The sequence below is a fragment of the Pogona vitticeps genome, chromosome 9 (assembly GCF_051106095.1).
Source record: "Pogona vitticeps strain Pit_001003342236 chromosome 9, PviZW2.1, whole genome shotgun sequence".
NCBI classification, from domain to species: Eukaryota; Metazoa; Chordata; class Lepidosauria; order Squamata; family Agamidae; genus Pogona; species Pogona vitticeps.
The window spans coordinates 21,046,420-21,070,431 of NC_135791.1; the positions used below are offsets into that span (position 1 = coordinate 21,046,420).

At 44.6% G+C, this 24,012-nt stretch overlaps 3 protein-coding genes across 6 annotated transcripts; 2 read left to right on the forward strand and 1 right to left on the reverse strand.

The window, feature by feature from the left end:
- Positions 1-1,268: 1,268 nt before the first annotated feature.
- IRGC (immunity related GTPase cinema) lies at positions 1,269-7,771 on the reverse strand. Of its 4 annotated transcripts, XM_020807478.3 has the most exons (3): positions 7,698-7,771; positions 6,294-6,512; positions 1,269-3,068 (listed from the first exon to the last, which is right to left on the reverse strand). In XM_020807478.3, the coding sequence occupies exon 3, from the start codon at positions 3,050-3,052 to the stop codon at positions 1,817-1,819; it is 1,236 nt and encodes a 411-aa protein (XP_020663137.3). In that variant the 5' UTR covers positions 3,053-3,068; positions 6,294-6,512; positions 7,698-7,771; the 3' UTR covers positions 1,269-1,816. The 4 variants fall into 4 exon arrangements, with proteins under 4 accessions (XP_020663137.3, XP_072836299.2, XP_020663138.3 ...); XM_072980198.2 differs by lacking the exon at positions 6,294-6,512 and having other exon boundaries at positions 7,698-7,769; XM_020807479.3 differs by lacking the exon at positions 7,698-7,771 and having other exon boundaries at positions 6,007-6,870.
- A 1,672-nt stretch (positions 7,772-9,443) lies between these two features.
- LOC140701988 (interferon-inducible GTPase 5) lies at positions 9,444-14,081 on the forward strand. The gene is made up of 3 exons (XM_072979789.2): positions 9,444-9,612; positions 10,751-11,463; positions 12,751-14,081. The coding sequence occupies exons 2-3, from the start codon at positions 10,766-10,768 to the stop codon at positions 13,943-13,945; spliced, it is 1,893 nt and encodes a 630-aa protein (XP_072835890.2). The 5' UTR covers positions 9,444-9,612; positions 10,751-10,765; the 3' UTR covers positions 13,946-14,081.
- Positions 14,082-18,961: 4,880 nt separating this feature from the next.
- Positions 18,962-23,520, forward strand: LOC110070956 (interferon-inducible GTPase 5). The gene is made up of 2 exons (XM_072980099.2): positions 18,962-19,477; positions 21,308-23,520. The coding sequence occupies exon 2, from the start codon at positions 21,585-21,587 to the stop codon at positions 22,557-22,559; it is 975 nt and encodes a 324-aa protein (XP_072836200.2). The 5' UTR covers positions 18,962-19,477; positions 21,308-21,584; the 3' UTR covers positions 22,560-23,520.
- Positions 23,521-24,012: the final 492 nt, after the last annotated feature.

The window sequence follows — 24,012 nt, forward strand, 5'->3', positions numbered from 1 at the left end:
TTTTGTTTTGTTTTTTGTACTCTGCTGGATCAAAGAGTTTTGATGCTGGTAATAGTAAGGATGTTGATATAAGGAGATTCCTCCTGTAGAAATAAAATATGCTGTAACTTTGCAACAGAGCTTGGAAAACAAACATGCTCTGCTTCCGAGTTCATGGCCCCGTGCAGAAGAGATGAGGGTTGTTTTAGAAAGGATGCCTCCCTCCTTGAGCACCTGGGCCTTTCCTGTAGGAGGCAGGCAGTCGTATAGCTGGCCCGACTGTTTTGCAATCCTCCTGAAAGGGATGATGCTGCCCTTGTGAATGGCATTCATTAGATGAAAAAAAGACTGGCACCCTTAGTAGGTGAGGCTAAATTGCGGCTCCACGCTGTAGGTCGGAAGGAGGTCTTACCAGGCTCTGCAGCTGGGGTTCCCTCGACCCGGTCGGTTTCTAAGATGTACATAAGTTCGAATGTAAAATCATAGGACAGAATGCTGTTTGTTGGTTGTGCTGACACAGTGATGTGTTGCACAAGCGCTGCACCATTGTGCGGAGATTGCACAAGGAGGCCCCCAGTGGCTTCAGTGGGTGATCTCAGAAAGCTCCACTTGCGTAACAAAGCACTATGCTCTACTAATGGACAAGTGCGTTCTGTCCTTGGCCATTAAACCATACATGCACAAATATATAGAACGCACCATAGAATTTGACTAGGATTCCCAAGCGTGAGAGCAGTAATGAGTCCTTAGAAATAAGCTAGAATTTCTTGGGTTGATGCAATTTTTAATCCCTGAACTGAATTTCTTAGAGGTTCTTTCCAGCTGAAGCCCATTCTTTTGAGAGAAGCGGAACAATAAAAACCAAATCACAAGAAATATTTTATGGAGACATGCCCCCTTTCTTCAGAAGTTAGATGCAGCAATCAGTTTTCAGTGTCATAACGAGGTGGGCCTGAAGGTTCAGTGTGGACGGTGGAAACACTGCTCTTAATTCCTAACTTTAGAGCAGAAGGTTTGTATCCTAACCTCTAGAGCACTGGTTCTTAACCTTTGTTACTCAGATGTTTTTGGTCTGCAACTCCCAGAAGTCTTCACCATCAGCTCTGCTGGCTGGGGTTTCTGGAAGTTGCAGTTCAAAAACACCTGAATAACAAAGGTTAAGAACCACTGCTCTAGAGAAACCATACTCCACTTTAACTTCTATTTATAAACCAAGCGTTCACAACCACCTCCCCAGACCTGCAGTGTATGCAAGCCCATTTACTCATCAGATGTACAACAGCACTATCAACTGTCTAATTTTTATTAACCAGTATTAACAAAAGACCCCATAAAGTTAAAGGTAAATTTCATTTTTTGTCTTTTAATTAAAAAGGTCCCCATAATGAAAAAAAAAAAAAAAACCAAGAGGCAGCATCTACCAAATGCAGAAAGTCTGAAGTTCTGGATGTTTCTCCATGCACATTTTAAACCAGATTCATCCTGAGTTAACTGGTTCATTTTTCTCCTGTGAATACTGGAGACAGTGGTTTTGCAACAGTGCTGTGCATCTCTTCATTTTAGAGATCCTTATAAATTCAGAGCTAAAGTTCCCACAGTAATGTCCATAAGAAGTAAGTTGCTGGTGAACCTTGGCAAACTCAACGGAATGAACCCTCTTCTCTCCTGACAGCCACCAATTTAAACAGATATGGGGTTGGACCAATGTCTGGTTTGTATCATACTATTTTCCTGATTTCAGCTGGTAAGCTTCGTTGAAGCTTTTTCAGATGCAATTAAACAAATTTTCCACTCAGCAGCCTCCTCAGAGAGGTCACGGAAGATCCTATAAACTTCTTCACACATCAGATTCGAAGGCCTTAATGAGCACGTTTTGAGCATCTCCTGCCACCTCGTTTAGGAAGCTTCGGAGCATATAGTAAGTAGTTGCAAAGGAGATCCCGCCAGCTGCCGCGGAGCCAAATACGGGGATTGTGCTGACTAAATACTCGGTGAACATCAAGGCGCCACCACCAGCCTTGGTTAGCATCTTCACCACCACGTCCTTGGAGATCTCTTTGGCGAGGGGGGACTTGATCGCTTCTTTGATCTCTTCCAAAGGCTTGCCAACCTTTTCGGCCAGCTTGGCGAGAGACTCTTCATCCAGGCCGAAGCTCTCACGATATCCCGAGAGACTCTTGACCAGGATCGCTATGTCACAAGCCACAGAGAGGCCCGGGATGGGCACGGCCGCGATGCCGCAGGAGACAGTGGCCAGTTTCCAGATCTGCTTCTGCAAAGCCTCTTTCTTCTTCTGTAGGATTTCTAAAGAGATGTTGGGTAGGGCGAGAAGGAAGGCGTGCCTCTTGTGACTCGGCAGCTCCTTCGCCAAGGTCTCCTCTAGACGCATGAACTCGTACTTGTTTAATTCCCAGCTGGACAGGAGAAACACCTGGGGAGCAGCCACCCCTTCGTTCTCCAGACACGCCTGGCAGTTGTCTCGGATCTCCTTCAAGATCGCCTCTTCGTTGTAGGCTCGCGGCCGGCGCTTCCTGGTGGCCTCCAGGTCCGCGTCCACTTTGGAGCGCACAAAGTAGAAGCGTTTGCCCATCTGCTGGATCTCACGTGCCAGCTGGGCGTGGTTGGACTTGAAGCGCTCGGAAGCGATGAGGATGAAGAAGTCGTAACGGGAAAAGTTTACCTGCTCCAGGTAAGTGCTGGATTTGAAGTCTGGCGTGCCAATCCCCGGCAGATCCCACACGGTCACATTAGGGTGCTTAGGGTGGGGATAAGGAGTAGGCACCACTGTGGTCTCCACCACCCCAGTAGGGGCTGATTCGTCATCTTCGTCCCCTAGACCGCGAACGGCGTTGACAAACGTTGACTTCCCTGAACCAGATTCCCCAGTGACTGCAATGTCCAGAGTAGCATTTTCCAAGGCTTGCAGGTTTTCCATAATCCTGGAGGCTGCTTCGGCCATCTTCCCTTCTTTGAGAGCATCCTTAATGCCTTCAATGTCCTCTTCGGTGATGATGTCGTATTCATCAAAATCAGGGGCATGTTGTTTTATAGCAGCTGGAGTTTGATCTGCCATAGGATCTAGTCGAGGCCTGGGAGAAAGGGAACACAAAACATAAACAATGAAGGGTTTAAACACAAGCATGATTATTTCTGCATTAGGTGGCACATTCCACAGCCAGCAGCTTCTATGTGCAGAGACTGTTGGGTGAATAACATGAAATAGATCTTTTCCATCAAATGTTAGACAGCATTAACAGCAACTTGGGGCACATTGTTTGGGAGGAGTAGATAACGGAATCACTGCCTTCACAAACAACATTTCTCTAAATAGGGTACTAAGGGCTTGCCTAGACAGCCAGATGGAAGTGGGCTGCATATTATTATTAGTTTTATTATTATAAATACAGTATGGCTAAATGGGGTCACTTTTGGGCAAAGCTGCAGTATGCCATTTGGTGAGATCCTTGCATCCACATAGTTATACACACTTTAAGCGATTCTACTTGGCCCACCTCCTTTTAAAGAGAAAGAAAAAAATGGAAGACAAAAAAAACCCTTCCTCCTTCCGTCCTGTTTTCCTCCCAGGAATAAGCTTTCAAATATTAATGATTTCTAAAAGATACAGTGCATCAGTGCTCACCTAACCTGGATTTTTAAAAACTCAAAACACCTTTTGCTTCTTCCCTCTCCCTCTCCATGGAGGGGCAGAGGTGGTTTTAAATTTCCCAATATCGTGAAGTAGCTAAGCTACTTTTTTAAGCCACTAAAAATATCGGGAAATTGAAAGTAGCAAGCCATCTGCTTTGGCTCAGTCCTAGCAATGGCATGTGCTGGAACCGAATAAAAACAGAGTGATTCCCACCTGTACCTAACAGAGCAGCCCCAGACAGGGAGCCAAAAGATGTGGGTAGGAATGGTCTTGAGGACAAGCTGGTTAATGCTGGCATTTACATCATGAGGTCGCCAGGAAAAAGACTGAACCAGCCTGTCCCCAGCACAGACGAGAGAGTGGGGTAAATCTCTGTGAAACTGTACCCCTTATTCATCCAAGATTTGAATATGAGCCATTAACACATCAGAGAATCATATCAACCATTGGACTAGAACAGATTACTCTGGAGATAAACTTCTAATGCCTTCAGGGGTAATATTTCGACCCTGTAGGGAAAGACCATGAGATGTGAATAAATGATGACAGCCATAGCTAAAATGGCTTTTCTCTATTTTGTTAACCACCGTGGGACGGCTTTAGGATTTAAATTCTGTTTAAACAACTCCACAATCACCTTTTGGGGCAATGCTCCATTTTGTCAGGTTGCCTGGCGGCCATCTTGTACGAGACTTCAGACCAGTGGGTGTTGGTTGAATACAGAGTTGGCCTGGTTGTTGTGGGTTTTTCTAGCTGTTTGGCCGTGTTCTGTCTGTGCTGTGTGTCCCTTCCAGAACGTGGCCAAACAGCCCGAAAAACCCACAACAACCACTGGATCCTGGCCGTGAAAGCCTTTGAGAACACAATTAGCCTAGCCTTTCTATTTTTAACTGAGGCAATCTCTCTCTCTCTTGTTGCACTCTAGGATCAGTTTTTCTACTTGCTAAATGAACAAGGAAAGAGGCAGTGAGGTCCAGTGGATAAGAGTGTCAGGCTATGACTCTGGAGATCTGGGTTCAAATTCCTGCTCATCGACGGAAACTCCCTTGAGCAGCAGCAGCCACTCGTTGAGCGTCTCACATACCTCAAAACACCCTTTTAAGGGTGCCATAAATTGGGAAGCCATTTGACATCATGAACAAACAAGAAATAAACACAACACAATGACAAATTATAGGGGGGGAAATAGAAATAATCTGGTACGTCAAAGACTAGCAGATTTAATGGTTGTTGTGGGTTTTTCAGGCTCTTTGGCCATGTTCTGAAGGTTGTTCTTCCTAACGTTTCGCCAGTCTCTGCAGCCGGCATCTTCAGAGGACAGCACAACCCACAACAACCATTAGATCCCGGCCGTGAAAGCCTTCGCAAATACTAGCAGATTTATTTCAGTGGGAGCTTTGGTGAAATCAGTGTCACAAACCACTTCCTCAGATTCTTCCTATTCCATTCATTCATTCATTCATGTAATCGGCTCACCACACAGAAGCTAATCTGCCAGATATGGGGCACCCTATCAGTAACACCACTATTTTATCCCTTTTGTTCCTGCTTCTGACACATCTAAGGAAGCGAGTTCAAAACATCCAGAAAAGCACCCACTGAAATCTGTTAGTCTTTAAAGCACCATCCTAACTTTTATTTTATTTCAGCATCATGAAAGGGGTGTCTCCTTGAAAACTTAATCAACAGGCTGAGGGGGAAAATAGGATGTGCGGTGCCCTCCAACTCCTCCAACTTCAAGATCCATGGGGTTGGCCCCCGAACTCAGTGGCAAATGGGCCATGGCGTTTCCCTGTGGTTTCTACCGTAGCAACCTGCCTGTCTGCATGTCAGAGACCGGGCTGTGTGTGGAGTTCAGGAGCCTCTCTTCGCATTTCAGGACTAGCATCTTTTGCAGGGGTGGGCAATTCATTTCTATAACGGGGCCACATGAAAAATCTGAACTGTATTGGGTGGAGGCCCGAACCAACTTTACTTAAATATAAAATGAAAAAGTGATGTCCTGATTGTTTTTATTTTAAAGTTGTAGATCTTCACAAATACTAAAGAGGTTTTTTTTTTTGCGGTATGTTAAACATAAGCAACTGATCAACTTCGGACAAAAAGCTAGAAATGGTTTTGATGTTGAAAACCGTCTGCGGGCAGGACAGGAGCGGCTCGCGGGCCGTATGTGGCCCGCGGGCCGCACTTTGCCCAGGTCTGTTTCAAGACATCCCCGTCCAGCTTTGAAACTTTATGGACACGGAGAATCACATCATTGCAACAATGCCGTCCCCCAGCCAACTCCCTCGAAGGTCAATTCAGTGAAACATCAGACCAATATCCTCTTGGCAGCTTTTCCGATTTGGAAGTTAAAGGGAAGTAATGCAATTACACACCAGGCGCACAGATTGCACGGGGGTTGCCCACGTCGTTCCACCCTTCCTGCCAAGTATCAGAATCTCTTCTGCCTCTTCCCCACGTCTGAAAAGGTCCCAAATAATCCCCGACCCCGGGCGCCACTAAAAAGAGGCAATCGCTTGCTTTTTTGCAGCCCGGATCCGGTTCAAAGGATCTGAGCGAACCGAACGGCCCTCTGCCACGGAGTAAACCCTTAAGCAACAGTGCTTCGGCTCTCCTCTCTCGACTTTTTCCGTGGCTCCATCCCTGCCCGTCTTTCGCATACCTTTGATTGAATTTGCAGGAATCCGGGCGTCCGGGCAGGAAACGGCGCGGGGCCTTGCAAAGGGGGGATTTCAGGGGGTTTCTGGACGGGCGACGCTGACGTTTTGCCGGCTCAGCAAGACCAGCTGCTGCGGCGACTTCCTGTATTGTATTTCCGAACGATCGTTTCGTTCCTTCTTTATTCGTGCTTAAACTACCAGGTCCTTCTCGCTGCCACCTCCTGGAAGGAATGTCATGTAAACTTTAAGAATGGGGGCGGGAAATCAAAATTGCTGCATGAACCCTACAAACAAGAGAAGAAATCGGCAGGTTCTTTTTAAAAATAATGATTATTCTTATTTTTCGATGGCTTTCTATTTGCTTGCCAGCTCCTGGAAGGAGTAAGTTCGGGGTGGTGGTGGAGAGGAGCATGCAAACATCTTCTTCCCGCTCCCCTTGGGAGGACCTTTAAACTAGCTCCGATTAAAAAAAAAAAACCCAAAGCCAACGAGGAGTCTTGTGCCATCCGGAAGATGGCAGTCCGCTTCGGCGATGGTTCTGTTCGGCGTTGGCGACAGAAGATCACGCTTGTCCTTCGAGAAAGGGGGGGAAAAGGAAGCAGGAACGAGGGGGGGAATGGAAGGGGGAATTCTTGTGTTTATTACGTAAAGCAGCCAGTAAGGCCGAGGCAGGAAAAGCTGTGGGGGTTATTATTATTATTATTATTGCCCTTGTGGACGTTACATAAAGGATCACGCGGGGGCAGAAGCGAAACTGAATTCCCGCTGGGCCACGTGGGTGACCGAAAGTGAAAGTGACAAGATCAAAAGGCAGGAGTGTCTTTTTCTTCTTCTCCTTTTTACACGGAGACAAAAGGGTAGGGAGCCTTCTGGCCAAACTGATGTGGATGCATTACTTGGAGAGGGTGGGGGAGAACACTATAGTCGTGCTACAGCCCACCCCAGACACCCCACCAGTTTGAGTCCCCCCCCCCCCAGTACTCCTTCACTAAGGAGGGAGGGGAGCTCAGCTCTAAGCACTTGCTTGGGATGCCAAAGGATGATTTAGCTCCCAGGGTCTCTAGGCAAGCTGCTCTCAGCCACTATCAATTGTACTAGCCGAACAGGAGCCGCTGTCCTGCTTCACACACACAAGCATAAAATTGCTCCCTGGTGGCAGACCTGTAGTCCTATGAACCTTTTTGGCGGTCGCTCCCTTGTGGGCTCTGCTGACATGCCCAAACGTGCTGGAATGAAAGGACATGGGGAGGATTCAAGGAAGCCTATCAGCTTCGTATTTTATCTGCTGGATTGGGTGCAGGCGCTGGAAATAAACTGGACAGCAGCCCTAACAAGCCTCGATGCATCTTGGACCTTGGTCATAAATCATCTGAAGAAGACCAGGGGAAGGAGAGAGAGAGTTTTACCTGCTACCAGGAGGAGATTTGAAGTAGTTGTACTTTTCTTTTGCAGTTTCAGGGTTTCTTTCCGCGCATCCCCCCCCCCAAGTAAGCCGATCCGGTCTTTCCAATTTCGGAGCCACCTGTTCTGGTCGGAAGGTCACCCGCAAAGTGAAACTGAAGCCCGACGCGCGGCTGTCACTCGGAGAAAGAGGCGGACGATGCCCGGAGGGGCTGGGGAGGATCCGAACTCAAGCCAAGGAGTCAAGCCAAGAAGAGGAGGGGTGCCAGGACGGAGTCCCCCGTTCTTTGCGCTCTGGACGAGCGGCTGACTCGCTGGCATTTCTTTCTTTATAAAAAAAATTACATTTCATGGCTATCCTTTATTACAGCAGGTCACCGATAGCCAAAATTTATAGTGCAACGCTTGAATGCCCAACACGTTTTCAGTGACGGTGGAGAAACGCCAGCAATGTAGCATTTCTGTGCCGGTCATTTATGCCCCCCCCCCATATACCAAAGAAGATGGATGGATGGATTATTTTAGGCGCTCACAGCAGGTAAAAAAAAAATCTAAAACACGATATAAATGTCACATTTAAAAAACAAACATGCGTTAAGATTAAAGCAATTAAGTGTAAAAACAATGTAAATACTTTTTTTAAAAAACCTATGAAAATAAACCAGCATTCCTGAGATAAGAAGGAAGAGAGGTTTCTCAAGCCGGTGGATGGCAAAGCCTGGGAGCAGGCACTGAGAAGCCCCCCCCCCCCCCGGTGTTCTCCTCAAATAAGCTTGGGAATGGGGTGGAAATGAGACAAGCGACTCTCCAGAAGGTCTTAAAAGCCAAAAAGGCTCATCCCAGGTCACAGGATCCTTCAAATAGCCTGGACACAAGCCATATCCATATCTAATACAGTGGTGCCTCGCTAGACAAAGATAATCCGTTCCACTGAGATCGCTGTTTAGCGAAATCATCGTCTAGCGAAAAGCAGTTCCCCATTGGAATGCACTGAAACCTGTTTAATGCATTCCAATGGGGAAGAATTGTCATTGTCTAGTGAAGAACAACCATAGGAAAGCCGCTTTGCGAACCGCCGAGCAGCTGTTTAAATCGCTGTCTTGCAAAGCTTAGGTCCTGAAAACACCTGTTTGCGAGCACGGAGGGAGCTGTCAAAATCGTCGTCTAGCAAAAATCGGTTTGCGAAGCAGGGACCAAACATTGTCCAGCGAAATTCCCTCGTAGGAATCACTGTTTTGCGAATCACTATAGCAATCACAAAAAGCCAATGTCTAGCGAAAAAGCTGTCATGCGGGGTAACTGTCTATTGAGGCACCACTGTAGTTGGTCTTCAAATTCACTCGGACATGGACCAACGTTGGCAGGGATAAATTCTGTCCCCATCCCTCCATCGAGGTAGATGTGGTAAGCTTTAGGTAGACGACCCTACATGTCTAGCAAGAGTTGACCAAGAACGAGAAGAGAATGAGCGTCTTTGTTAAACATCTAGTCCATTTGCCAAAGTACTTTAGCTGTTCCTTACACCTTTCCGTTTCTTAAAGGATAACAGGACTGTGGGGTGGGAGGTTGGCAGCATCTGCAACGTCCAGATTTGGAAGGAGGAAACTCTGGATATATTCCTCCTCATTAGAAAATGCATACTGTAGCTCAACAGAACAGTTCTGGGAATTTCCTTGCTCCACCTTTTTGATGGGTGGACCAGGAACTGCAACTACCTGGGACATGAATAAAAATAAATGTGCTTTCATTTTTACACGGAGTTCCAGTTCAGGCTCATCTTTGGGAAAGCAAAGAGCAGAAGAGCAATAAAGATTTTCTTAAACCGCAAAAGCAAAGCCACCGTACAAAGTGCCCACCCGCCCCTGTGATTAAGTAGAATCCACCAGTAATTCAGTTGGCGAACACTAGTGAGTCTTGAAGGTAAGCTGGTCTCTTTCTTTCAATTTTCTTTTGTCATTTCCTTACGTTTAAGGAACTCATGCTTGTTCTTTTCTGGTGCAATGTTTTGTTGTTGTTGTTGTTGAAAGGGGGAGAAGAGGTGTTGCCAAATATATTCTGCAGTAAAGAAATGTGTGATGATTTGCCCCAATTTTCCATTTAAGAAGTACCTGCGGCAGGTATTATTAGATGCAAGGAACAATCCAACCTTTTTTTGTTCTTAGCATTCAGAAAGTTATATGGAGGTTACTTCTCAGAAATACTTGATGTTGACCTTACTGCTCTGTAGAGAAATGGGGAAGGGAGAAGCTTTACCCAATTTCTAACCCTTTTCTTGGCGGGCATTGTAGCAGCACAGCAACTGGCTTTATTTTTTCTCTCCCATTTTTTTCCCCTTCTATGCCACGATCAAAGGACAGGAGCAACAACTGTTCGACAGTCTGGGCATTTTTCACCTAAGGTTGTTCCTGCTCCTTTCCAGCTTGAAAATGGAAAAGATGGGGGGGGGATGCTCTTGAACAAATTTGCAAGTCCTGCCTGGGGCATTTGCATTTGTTAAAGGGAGATGGATGTTGCTTCCTTGTGATCCCCTCATTTGCCCCAATGGAGAGAACCAGGGGACCCCCCCCTCCAGAAAATGCTACCCTACCTGCAGCATACTGGATTGAGGCTGGCCAGTGGGAGGTGAGCCTCTCCTACCCTACAGATGTCAAGGTGTGATCAGATTATGGAAAAGGCACACATCTGGACAGGGCTGCATTGCAGGGAGTGATCTCCCTTAAACTGACCCTTACATCTGTCAGGACATCCCTCCAGCGCAGCCCCCAAAAGTAGTAGTCCTACAGCTGGACAGGAAAGATCTACCATGGGCATGGATTAAGACTGGGCTGAAATGCAATTCCCTGCACATCATGCAATCTCTTGGAGGTAGATCAGGCCAGACTGCATGAAGCCGTTCCCCAATGTGATCTGTTGCCCATGGGGATCACACCATCAATTTTCTTATACATGTAAGTCTAGGCTATTGTAGGCAATGTGACTGTTAGGTAGCCTGAGATAAGAGTTGCATTCTGATTCGGTAGCGAAAGTTCCGTTAACCATTGCCACGTATCTTCTTCAGATCCACTGAGTCGCCATGGGAAAAGCCAATTCGAAGCCAGAATTAGGAGAGGCAAACGAGGATGTCCAAGCTGGCATGGTGCCAGGAAAGTCCCCTGGCATGCCAGGAAAGAAGACGTTTGACATTGCCATCACGGGGATGACTGGTGTTGGGAAATCATCCTTTGTCAATGCCTTGCGGGGTATGGAGAGAGATGATGAGGTGGGTGCCGCTATGACCGATGTGATACAATGTACAATGGAACGGACAGGATACTTGCACCCCGCATGTCCAGAAGTAACAATCTGGGATCTCCCAGGCATTGGAACAGAAGAGTTCAAAGCAGAGGATTATGTGGAGAATATGGATTTACACCAGTATGATTTATTTATTGTTGTTGCTGATGATCGTTTCACTGAATATGATGCACAGCTGGTCTGCCAGATTCAGAAAATGAAGAAGAAGTTCTACTATGTGCGGACGAAATTGGATGAGAGCATCAGGTGTGAAAAAATGAAATCAAACGTCAGTGAGGAAGAAATACTGGAGAAGATAAGGGCATACTGCTTTGAAAACCTGAGAAAGGCAGGAGAATCTTCTCCCAGGGTTTTTCTTATATCTAGATGGCATTTGGAGAAATACGATTTCCCACTTCTTAAAAAGAGCTTACAGGACGATGTCAAGAAACTGAACTCAGCAGTGCCCCTGGGTGAAAAACGGAAGAGACACAAGAAGTAAGTTGCATTTAATTAAATACAGTGGTGCCCCGCATAGCGACGATAATCTGTTCCGGAAAAATCATCGTTATGCGGATTCGTCATTATACAAAAATAAAAAGCCCATAGGAATGCATTAAAACCTGTTTAATGCATTCCTATGGGCAAAAAACTCACCGTTATGCGAAAATCCTCCATACGGCTGCCATTTTCGCTGCCCGGTAAGCGAGGAATGGGCACGAAAACACAGAGGGTGGCCATTTTTTTTACCCGGTAGCCATTTCGGAACCACCAATCAGCTGTTGGGAAAAGATCGCTATGTGATAATCGGTAAGCGAAACAGCTTACTGATCATCGTAAACCGCTTTTTACCATTGAAAATTTCATAATGCGATCACTTTTGCGATTGCAAAAAATCGTCGCTATGCGGATTCGCCGTTAAACGAAGCGCTCGTTAAATGAGGCACCACTGTATTGAGTTTTGCTATTGACCAGCACTTTAAATATTGTTTTATGTGAGGGGATGTCACCTTGTGCATCCCATTATGAATTCCACTGTCTTTAGGATGCACAGACAACGATAGCTTAAGGGGAATTAATTTCTATACCCAGGTTTCCCAAACTTGTACAAAAGGGGTGTATTCAGAGTTGCTCTGCGTCCCTTTATGGGGGAAAGACAGCATAGAAATGAATGAATAAATGATTCCCCAAACCTATCTTCTCAGGAATCTGCAGCATTAACAATGGGGCTGAACAGACCCACAATGGGTGCAGTGGCTTGAACGATCTGAAATATGAACTCCAGTTCTTTGGTATTCACACACTTACCACAGTGGTTTCTTGACCAATGTTTTTAAGGTAGGAGGCAGCACTGAAGGCAGGCAATAGCCTAGAGTATGCTACATTTTTCCAGTCTGGGATTGCCCACCTTTTAAAAAAAGTACAATTTACTAAATCTAGTAATGAAATTTAATAAATGAAATTAATAGTGTGTACAGTGTCACAACCAGTTTGACCCCCTAAATGTGGGTTATAATTATTTATGCCCATGTAAAAACAGCCGCAAGAGTGGGAATATGACTGTTTCTGGCAACAGGAAAAAACCTCAAACTTCTCTGTTGAACACTTTTGTCGGTTGTCATGAGTCTCATATATATATTTGTCGTGAAGGAATGTTTTCCTCAGAGGGCAGTCCCTTGCCTCCCGTAGGATTCACTCCAAATGGATCAATGAAAAGTTCTTCGGAAGACCAAATGTACAGATTATTAATCACAATGTCTTTCCCCCCCCCCCCTTTTTTAACAGAAGAATTTTCCAGACCGTTTCAAAAAGGCTCTTCAAAATCGACCTCCAAAAGCTCATGGCTGCTATGGAAGGGAAATCTGCCTCAGACGTTGCAGCGGAAATTCACGAAGAATTGGAGGCGCTGCAAAACGCCAGACTCGATATTGCCATCACTGGGAGGTCAGGCGCTGGTAAATCCTCCCTTGTCAATGCTCTGCGGGGTATGGCCGATAATGAAAAGGATTCTGCTGAGACTGGGGTGACAGAAACAACGAGGGAGGTGAAGGAATATCCACACCCTACCATGCCCAAAGTGACAATATGGGATCTGCCAGGAATTGGAACGCCAGAGTTTACAGCCGAGAACTACTTAAAGCAAGTTAATTTTAGCAGGTACGATTTTTTCCTCATCGTTGCAGCAGGACGTTTCACAGAACACGACACCCAGCTGGCCCGGGAAATTCAGAAAATGAAGAAGAAGTTTTACTATGTCCGCACAAAAATCGATCTCAATATTACGTGTGAAAAAAGGAAGGAGAATTTCAATGAGTTCGAAATCTTGGAGAAAGTAAGGAACAATTGCTGTGAGAATTTGGCAAAGACAGGAGAAACGTCTCCGAGAGTTTTCCTAATGTCCCGATGGGATTTGGGCTTGTATGATTTCCCTCTTCTCCTTCAGAGCTTGGAAGATGATCTGGATGATCTCAAAAGACATGCTTTAATTCTAGCGACTCCAATTTTCTCAAAGGAAATTATGGAAAAGAAAAAGGCTGCACTTGACGCCTTGATATGGAAGCTAGCAGTTGTGTCCCTTTTCTTCGGAGCTGTCCCTGTCCCCGGCCTCTCTTTCGCTTGTGATCTTGCCATCTTGGTGGGAGCATTGATCCATTTTTGCAAAGTCTTTGGGTTAGATGAAGATTCCCTCCGTAGACTGGCAGCGCAGGTGGGCAAACCGGTCGAAGAGCTAAAGGCTGCTATCAAAAACACCCCCGTAGTCGCAGAGATCAACACAAAACTTGTCATTGGCCTCTTAAGCAAGTCAGCAGTGTGTGCAACACTGACAGTGATAGAGCTGGTGTGTGATTTTGTACCCGTACTGGGGTCTATAGTGGGTGGAATCTCCTCTTTCTTTACCACGCTCTTTATGTTGAGAAGCTTTCTGCAAGACGTTCTGATCGATGCAACAAATGTTTGGGCAGTAGCAAGGAGTCCATGAAGAGCCCCACGTGAAGATGGAAGGATATGAACTTTGCCCAGGAGCAACACTGAAGAAAGAAAGAAAGAAAGAAAGAAAGAAAGAAAGAAAGAAAGAAAGAAAGAAAGAAAGAAAGAAAGAAAGAAAGAAAGAAAGAGACCCATAATCTCTGATTGGAAGACTCCCCCACTCTTCAATAGATGTTAAACCCCAAAGTAACATGGAAAACTCAACTGACAAATAAAAATTATTTCTATGCAAATTGCCAGTCTTATACAGACAAAGGCAGCAACTACATATTCATTCATTCATTCCATTTATACCCTGCCCCCCTAGACATCGTCTACTCGTTATATTATAATACGTTATATTGCAGATAACCCACAGTAAACATTTTACTGTATACGCGAAGCCTTTCACGGCCGGCTAATGGTTGTTGTGGGTTTTTTGGGCTCTTTGGGCATGTTCTGAAGGTTGTTCTTCCTAATGTTTTGCCAGTCTCTGTGGCCAGCATCTTCTGCACATGAGCACAGAGTGCTGTCCTCTGAAGATGCCGGCCACAGAGACTGGTGAAACGTTAGGAAGAACAACCTTCAGAACACGGCCAAAGAGCCCGAAAAACCCACAACAACCAGTAAACATTTTACTTTGGGTTATCTACAATCCAGAGTGAAAACACTCCCATCACACAGATGTTTTGATGTAGTGAAAAATGGTGCCACTGGTGGTTCCCTCTTCCGCCAGCCAGCAGGGCTAGCCAAGAGGCAACCTTGTTTAATCAGCTTTAGTGGTTCTGTTTTTCTGCCTGTGGAGACAGCACTCTTCCTCCTTCATGGGGTGGCTTGTCCTGTGGGTGGCTGGATGGCAGTAGCCAGGAAGAAGAGGGCAACAGCAGCGGGGAGGGAGGGTCTCAAAGAAACCCCCAGCACTGCCCTCCACCCACCTGTTGCACAGGTAAGCTCTGTGGGAAATAATGGACTGTCTTGCCTCGCCGAAGCCTTACTGTTCTTTAAAATGGTGCCCAATATGCACAATATTAAAGCTCTGTAAGGCATACATCATATGACCTGAGCAAATTTACTTTGCATTGAAATCGATTTGAAGGAAACATGTCATTCGGGCCAAAACATTGTTCCTGGAATGCCATTTTAATGCACCCAACATGGTCTGATCTTCTGATTTTTCATGAAATGAAAAATGAAAAGATTCATAGCAGGTACTTATTACTAAGAAAATCATGATTCATTGTCTGATCTATTCTACCTAGCAATTTATCTTGGGCTTTGCAATCATTACTCAGAATGAATAGCCATAGAAGGTATAGCCATGTTAGTCTCTACAAGGTAATCTTGATGCCATGTATAAATATTTGCCCTGTTATATCTCCTTCTCTTATGTCTGATGAAGTGTGACTTGTCCACAAAAGCTCACATTAAAAAAAAATAAAGTTAATCTTTAAAATGCCACCACCTTTATTTTTTTATTTTGTTTCCAAAATTAATAACTTGAATTGAGCTCATTGTGCTTTTTGGGTTAAAGACCTTCATTTGATTGCTTAACTAGCACCGTATATACTCGAGTATTAGCCGACCCGAATATAAGCCGAGGCACCCAATTTTACCACCAAAACCTGGGAAAACTTATTGACTCGAGTATAAGCCGAGGGTGGAAAATGAAGCAGTTACTGGTAAATTTCAAAAATAAAAATAGATACCAATAAAATTACATGAATTGAGGCATCAGTAAGTTAAATGTTTTTGAAGATACTGCCCTTCTGAGCTGCGAGACACACTTCACTGCCTGCGGAGGAAGGACTCATACCGGATGCTGCACTTATCTACTACTCTACTGCTGCGTAACAAGATGGAGGGAGACGGAGAATGGAGGAGGAAGGTGGGAGGAGAAGGGTGGGTACATAGAATATGCAGAAGGAGGAGGATAGGAGTGTCCTGGAAGCAGAAATGCAGTGTACTTAACCCGGGTCATCAGACCACCCACAGAGGCTGCAGGCGCCCGTAGATGAGGGAGGGAGGCCAGAAAACATCCGCACTGCAGGGGAGAATATGTAATTTTGACATTGACTCGAGTATAAGCCGAGGGGGGTGCTTCTTCAACAAAAAAAATGTGCAGAAAAACTAGGCTTATACTCTATGGTAGTCATTTAACTTGCATCCAGCAGCCAGACAGAATCCCCCTGGCAACCAAGGATCCTGTTTTGTTTCAAGGAAATGACTCTTCAGGGAGCAAGAAGATAGATGTTAGGGGCAGAGTTCAAAACACAGAATGTTGTTCAGATCTTTGGCTAGCCATCAAGTTCATTCCAACCTTTCCAAGGTTTTCTAGAGGCTACTCATAACTTACATACAGAACAGCACTGTTTCCAAAAGCGGTCAGAAACATTCGTGCTAAATTCCTGAGAGCCATCGTGATCAATCTGAGACTCCCAGATAAGAAGGGTGTCTCCTTATTTTAAATGTCTATAATATCATGCTTTTACTCAATCATACAGTGGTTGTGGGTACATCTAGTGGGATCCTAAGCTTTAGGACCAACATTCAAATCAGAGTGATGGCAGGGGTGGTATGGGGCAAAAGTAGAGAAATAGTGAGAGAGTATGGTGGAGAAATGGGTCCAGCCATCTGAGGAAACATGTACAGTGGTGTCCCACTTAACGACGATAATCCGTTCCAGGAAACTCGCGAAAACATCGTTAAGCAAAATTAAAAAACCCATTGAAACGCATTGAAAACCGTTCAATGTGTTCCAATGGGCTAAAAACTCACCGTCCAGTGAAGATCCTCCATACGGTGGCCATTTTCGGTGCCTGTATAGTGAGGAATCCACCCCTAAGCACAGTGGGGAGCCATTTTAAGCACCCAGAGGCCATTTTGAAAACCCAACGATCAGCTGTTTTTGATAGTCATAAAGCGAAAATCAGTTCCCAAAGCAGGGAACCAATCATCGCTAAGCAAAATTCACCCATTTAGACCATCGTTTTGCAATCGCAATTGCGATCGCAAAAACATCGACGTAAAGCAGATTTGTCGTAATGTGGGGTAATCGTTAAGCAGGACATGACTGTATTTGTATTTTAAACAATTGTGACGGCTTTTAGCCAATACAATAAACTTGAACTGAACTGACCACTCAGAATTAGTTCACTATTCCCTTCTTCTGGTTAAACTCCAAACATCTGGCTCCACAGCCAGATACCTAAGCCCCTGAGCTCTCTCTCAAGACAGCATAAAAAGCTCTAAAAATACAAATTCAAATAGAAATACATCTACTTTCCAGTGTTCCTCCAGCCCAAATATATTGAAATTCTGCTATCTAAACCAAGGTGGCAAGGGCCTTATCAATATTTCTTTCCAGCTCTCCTGCTCTTTCACAACTCAAATATTGACTCTCACACACACCCTTCCTGAGAGTTCCCCACCCACTGGGCTGAACCAAAATGTTCATAGGTTTTACACCCATGAAGCCACCCAGCTTTCACTTTCACAAGCAGGACAAATAACTGATTTCCAGAAAAGCGAAACCTAAGCCATCCAGGTTAGGTTTCTCTTTCCCACAAACCAGCTGTTTGACCAGAATGCTTAACCGGGAAAGGAGAACATTGTAAACAAGACCTGAAAAGACTTGATCATGTTAGCCATGTGAATCTAGGCACCCGAGGTGATATTGCCACTCCCTCAAGAGATTTACCGCAAGCAATTTTGCTCACCTTTGTTAGCAACAACAATAAAGCAAAGCATGCTGCGTCTATACCACCCCCTAATGCTGAAAGCACTCTCTGGGCTGTTTCCAGTTTAAATATCCAGGCTACCCATTCCCTGCCCCTACTGGTTACTCATTTTACAAACCTTGGAAGGATTCAGCTACCTGAATCCACTGCGATCAATCACAGGTTGTGAGCAGAGTTCCGATTGCAGTACAGTGGTGCCTCGCTAGACAATGATAATCCGTTCCACTGAAATCGCTGTTTAGCTAAATCATTGTCTAGCGAAAAGCATTTTCCCATTGGAATGCATTGAAACCTGTTTAATGTGTTCCGATGGGGAAGAATCGTTGTCTAGCGAATATTGGCCGTAGGAAAGCCGCTTTGCGAACCACCAATGAGCTGTTTAAATAGCTGTCTTGCGAAGCTTAGGTCCTGAAAACACCCGTTTTGTGAGCACAGAGGGAGCTGTAAAAATCGTTGTCTAGCGAAAATCGATTTGCGAAGCAGGGACTAAACATTGTCCAGCGAAATTCCCCCATAGGAATCACTGTTTTGCGAATCGCTATAGTGATCACAAAAAGTCAATGTCTAGCGAAAAAAACACAAACCGATTTTTGCTAGACGACAATTTTACAACTCCCTCCGCACTCGCAAACAGGTGTTTTCGGGACCTAAGCTTCGCAAGACAGCGATTTAAACAGCTGATTGGCGGTTCGCAAAGCGGCTTTCCTATGGCCGATCTTCGCTAGACAATGACATTTCTTCCCCATTGGAACGCATTAAACAGGTTTCAATGCGTTCCAATGGGGAAATGCTTTTTGCTAGACAATGATTTCGCTAAACAGCAATTTCAGTGGAACGGATTATCATCATCTAGCGAGGCACCACTGTATTCAAGGCAGTAAGACACAGCAATCCATTTCAAGAACGCTATTCTGGTGCTCAATCACTCGGGGAAAGCTTGCCTAAAGAGAAAGGTCTTTGCCTGCTTGCGGAAGGACAGAAAAAATGGAGCCAGCAAAGATGGGAGGACGTTTGATCAATCTGGGAGCAGCAACAGATTTTACTTATGTTTGTTAGTTTGGTTTTTTTTTAGGTATGTAGTTTTGTTTTAGGTTTGCGTTACTCAGTGCAAGTTATAAAGTTTTTGTTGACTGCTTTTAATGTTTTTAAGTTTCACTGTTAGCTCCCTGGGGATTATTCACTGTGTAAAGGTAAAGGTAAAGGTTCCCCTTGACAATTTTTGTCCAGTCGTGTCCAACTCTAGGGGGCGGCGCTCATCCCACTCTTCAAGCCATAGAGCCAGCGTTTGTCACATGGCCAGTGTGATTTAGACACGGAACGCTGTTTACCTTCCCACTGAGATGGTACCTATTTATCTACTCGCATTTGCATGCTTTCGAACCGCTAGGTTGGCGGGAGCTGGGACAAGCAATGGGCGCTCACTCCGTCGCGTGGATTCGATCTTACGACTGCTGGTCTTCTGACCCTGCAGCACAGGCTTCTGCGGTTTAGCCCACAGCGCCCCCACGTCCCTTTATTCACTGTGTAGTCATATGCAAAAAGATACAGACAACGTAGACAAGATCTAAATGTTGTTCGATCAGAACAACGCAGCTTGTTTAATTTATGTAATTTCCTCATATTCGCCCTGCCTCCTTCACGTCTGGACAATGCAGGGGTGTAGCCTATATCTTTCATCAGAAAAGACGTTGCTTTCAAGTTCAGCAGCAGAAGCAGAAGACAACACAAGGAGAAGCCATCCTGATATACTTTGCGAATTAAAACCTTCTGTTTCATTCACTCCTCAAATACATCCTTAGCCATATACGGTAAGACAAAGGCACCGGATTGTAACTCCTTTACTTGTTTCCTTGTTTTTTAATGTTTCACATTTTGAAAAGATAAACAGATTTTCAAACAGGAAAGGTTGAAGGAAACGGATTGCAACCTGCAACAACTCAACCTGAGTCTTTAAGGAGCCACATACAGTATATCTGTTTTTAATATGCTTTCAGAAGAGTTATATCTATAGTAGTGTTCAACTATATTAAATGCATAATATGCATAATATGTTTTCATGATGCACAGTATATGTGTGGGCCACAGTCTGGATAGGCAAGGATAGTGCATGGGTAGATAGTTAAGCCTTCACAAGTTGTTTACTTCCTCAAATGTAGCTTCTCCTGTGAGGAAATGAACTCCCCCCCCCCACAAAAAATCCTCTATTACTACTGTCAACAAAGTTTTCTCTCTCTTGTTTAAAGACCTGTACTAGAGAGAGTTGGTAGTGAATGAACAGTATAGCTACATGTGGCACATTGAACATAGCATGTACTTTGTCCATCAGAACAAATCTGCCAAGGAAACAGTCTGTGTTGTGCTGAGAGAGGTATCTACTCTCCACTTGGAAAACTTGTTAACTGGGGAGAAATAGCATTTCCGATTTCTGTCGAAGGCTGGAGACTGCAGAAGGAACAATGAAGCCCAAACCACAGAAAAGTCACTGCCTCAGTGGGCTAATGGTATAACTGGCCCTGTGTGACAAGATTCTGGCAACAGACTCTGCGCAGTGAATGCAGAACATTCCGTTTTAAAAAGTGCTTGTTGTCTTGTTCTCATGCTGGAGAGAGAAATCCAGGTGTGTTCATGAAATCACAACAGGCTGCCTGAATGTATCTACATAATCTGTTTCACCAACAACAAAAGCAAAAAGCAAAGTGTGCTGCTTATATACCGCCCCATAGCGCTTCAAGCACTCTCTGGGCAGTTTACAAGTTAATTATGCAGGCTACACATTGCCTCCCCCCCAGCAAGCTGGGTACTCATTTTACCGACCTCGAAAGGATAGAAGGCTGAGTCAACCTTGAGCCGGGTACCTGGGATTGAACCCCAGGTCGTGAGCACAGTTTCAGCTGCAATAGAGCGGTTTAACCACTGCGCCACAAGGCTCTTGTATGTTAATGAGATTTCCTTCCCAGCCTAATAAATGGATAGAAATATCACCAATACAGTGGCTTTGAAGTGCAGCAATACAGTCGTGCCCCACTTAACGATTACCCCGCATTATGATGAATCCGCTTTACTACAATGTTTTTGTGATTGCTATTGCGATCGCAAAACGATGATCTAAATGGGTTCCCTGCTTCGGGAACCGATTTTCGCTTTACAACTATCAAAAACAGCTGATCATAAGGTTTTCAAAATGGCCACTGGGTGCTTAAAATGGCTCCCCGCTGTGCTTAGGGACAGATTCCTCGGTATACAGGCACCGAAAATGGCCGCCATATGGAGGATCTTCGCTGGATGGTGAGTTTTCAGCCCACTGGAACACACTGAACGATTTTCAAAGCGTTTCAATTGGCTTTTTAATTTCGCTTTATGATGTTTTCGCTTAACAGCGATTTTCCTGAAACGGATTATCATCATTAAGCGAGGCACCACTGCACATTTACTGCTGGTGGAAGCATGTCTTAAGTAGATTAATCTTCCTCACATAGATTGTTAATAGAAAATGTCCTATGAACATTATCTATCAAGCATTTTATTTCTAATTATTTATACCCTTTCTAAGACTTAAGGGGCATAAGGTGATATACACAGCTAGAGATCACATATACTTAAAGTCACAATATGACACACTGCCTTTTTTTCTTTCTCAGATAGGTTGGACCATCAGAAACTTCTGCAATGGGTAGTGCAATCTCAAAACCAGCTGTATTCGATGAACTCAGAGAACTAAAAGGTTCTTTGGATGGAAAGACTCTTTCTGATGTGGCAGCTGAAATTCAGAGAGAGATGGATTTATTAGAGAACACTGTCCTTGATATTGCCATCACGGGAGAAACAGGTGTTGGGTAATCATCCCTTATCAATGCTCTGAGGGGTGTAGATGATGGCGAAAAGGATGCAGCTGAAACTGGAGTAACACAGAGAACCATGAATCCAGAAAGATATTCATACCCCGGATTCTCCAAAATATCTATTTGGGATCTACCAGGAATTGCAACAACCGACTTCCATCCAGAAGACTATCTGGAGAAGGTCAACTTCAGCCGGTATGATTTCTTCATTGTTGTGATTGCCGAGCGCTTCACTCTCAGCTATAACAAGCTGATCCATGAAATCATGAAAATGAAGAAGAAATGTTATTACATACGCTCCAAAGTGGATTGCAGTTTACTTGCGGAACAGAGGAAGCCAAATTTTAACGAGGAGAAAACCCTTCAGGAGATAAGGAATTATTGCTGTTCTCAGTTAGAAGCAGCAGGACAGCCTCTCGGAAGAGTTTTTCTAATATCCAGTTGGCATCCGGACCAGTATGATTTCCCATCATTGATGGAGACCCTTGAAAATGAACTGAGCTATCTCAAGAGGCATGCTTTAATTCTGGCTATGCCAGCTTTCTCGAGAGAAAACCTGAGAAAGAAAAGAGCTGCTATTGAGGGACTTATATGGAAAATCTCTCTGGTGTCTTGTTGTGTCGGGGCCACACCTGTCCCTGGACTCTCTTTCGCTTGCAATGTAGCGATGCTGATGAAAGTAATGAGAGATTTCTGCTTAGCGTTTGGCTTGGATGAAGATTCCCTGCGTTCACTTGCCAAGCGGGTTGATAAATCTGTTGATATATTCAAGTCTGTTATTGAAAAATCTCCACTGGCCGATGACATCACAATGGAGTACGTCATCGGCTGCTTCTCCAAGTCCTTGGTGTGTCGAACGCTGACGTTGTTAGAACTGGCTCTGGATATTGTACCAGTGGTGAGTTCTCTAACTGGGGGGGGACTTTCTTTTGTAACCACTTTCTATCTGCTGAAGAGCTTTTTGAAAGACCTTGAGGAAGACGCCGAGAACGTTTATGCGAAAGCTGCTGAACCTTCAGATTCGGAAAGGGAGATGCAATATTTAGCATGACGAAACACAGCCTGGATGAGAGACTCTTTCAAGCCGGGAGGAGGAAGTATTTTCTTTAATATCATAATCCACCATGGATTGGTTAGGAGAATGGCAACATATAAATGTTTTAAATAAAATAAATAACAAAAAATGAATAATTAACAGCGTTCCTTGGACATTTATTGGAAACGTTCCCTTACTTAGTTCTTAAATCTGAAAAGTTTTCCCAAAGCAACTGTATGGGCACATACCAAGCTGTATGTCTGCTTTCTTATGTCTTCCAGAAAACTGTAACCAGTGCATATATTCCTCAAGGACTAATGAATTACTGCATACTTTTGTTTCTTTTTAGAACTGTGTAAAAACTTTAACCCTGTTGATCTCGGGGTCCCCCACCCTGCTGGGCACCCAACAAACTCTCCACTTATTATTCTTGCTCGAGACTTGGTTTAATAGAATTAGCTGAGACACCGAACTCCAGCAGTAACACTAGGACGACTTATTATTTTGTTGAGCAAAATTGTCCCCGGTGCAAAGAGGATAAGAGCGGGGGGGGGGGTGAGGACAGATGGACAGCCTGCCCATTTCCCCTCTTTTTTTTAATTTTTACTTTTTTAGGTGGTGGGGTGTTGAGTAGAGGGAGGCCAGATCTTAAGGGCCAGGCTTAAAATGAGCCAAGAGGAAATTGGCCAGGACCTGCTTTTCTCCTGATCCTTTGGATTCCAACCTGTCAATAGCTGTCATTCCATTTAGTCTTCTCTGTGCAAAGATTTTGCTCCCTTTCAAAGAGGTTAACTTTACTTATGCCCTCACCCCAGCAACTTGGGATATGACCTTTCTCTTCCTTAGCCATTTTACTGGGGGTATTAAGAGCCAAGGCAAGGTCCTTTCTCACTCCTCTTGATCTAATTATTCCTGTATGTTTTTATATGGACGTATGTCTTCGCTGTGGCTCAGTTCCCCAGCCCCACCCCAAAAACCTTGCATGGAATTGCAGAAGGAAATTCTACTGCCTTTAATGGGGCTTACTTGTAAGAGAGGGTGTGCTTGAGTGCAGGTTTACAGGCCAGCTTTTTCCATTAGTATTTATCCCAGCTTCTTCTTTCCCCCCTCTGTACAAGTTTGTGTGTTGCATGCATGCATGGATATATAAACATGTACTGTACATGGGTTTTGTTAAATGCAGCATAGACCCCTGGCTGAGATGATTTTAGGGGAGATGGCTTCAGAAGATGGATTCATGCAGAAGATGGATTCTGCATCAATAAAGAATATTAGGAGCCTGAATTTGGATTCTGTACTGAGGGGGACAATGTCTTTAATAGACCAGCCAAGAGAGCACAAAATAAGAGCAGCAATTAACCAAACTGGGCAAGGTAAATTTTGGGAAACCTGTCCCTTCGCCATCAAGACATTAAAGACGATTCGATTTCGAAACCTTTATTGGCATATAGACATTAAAGACTAATGC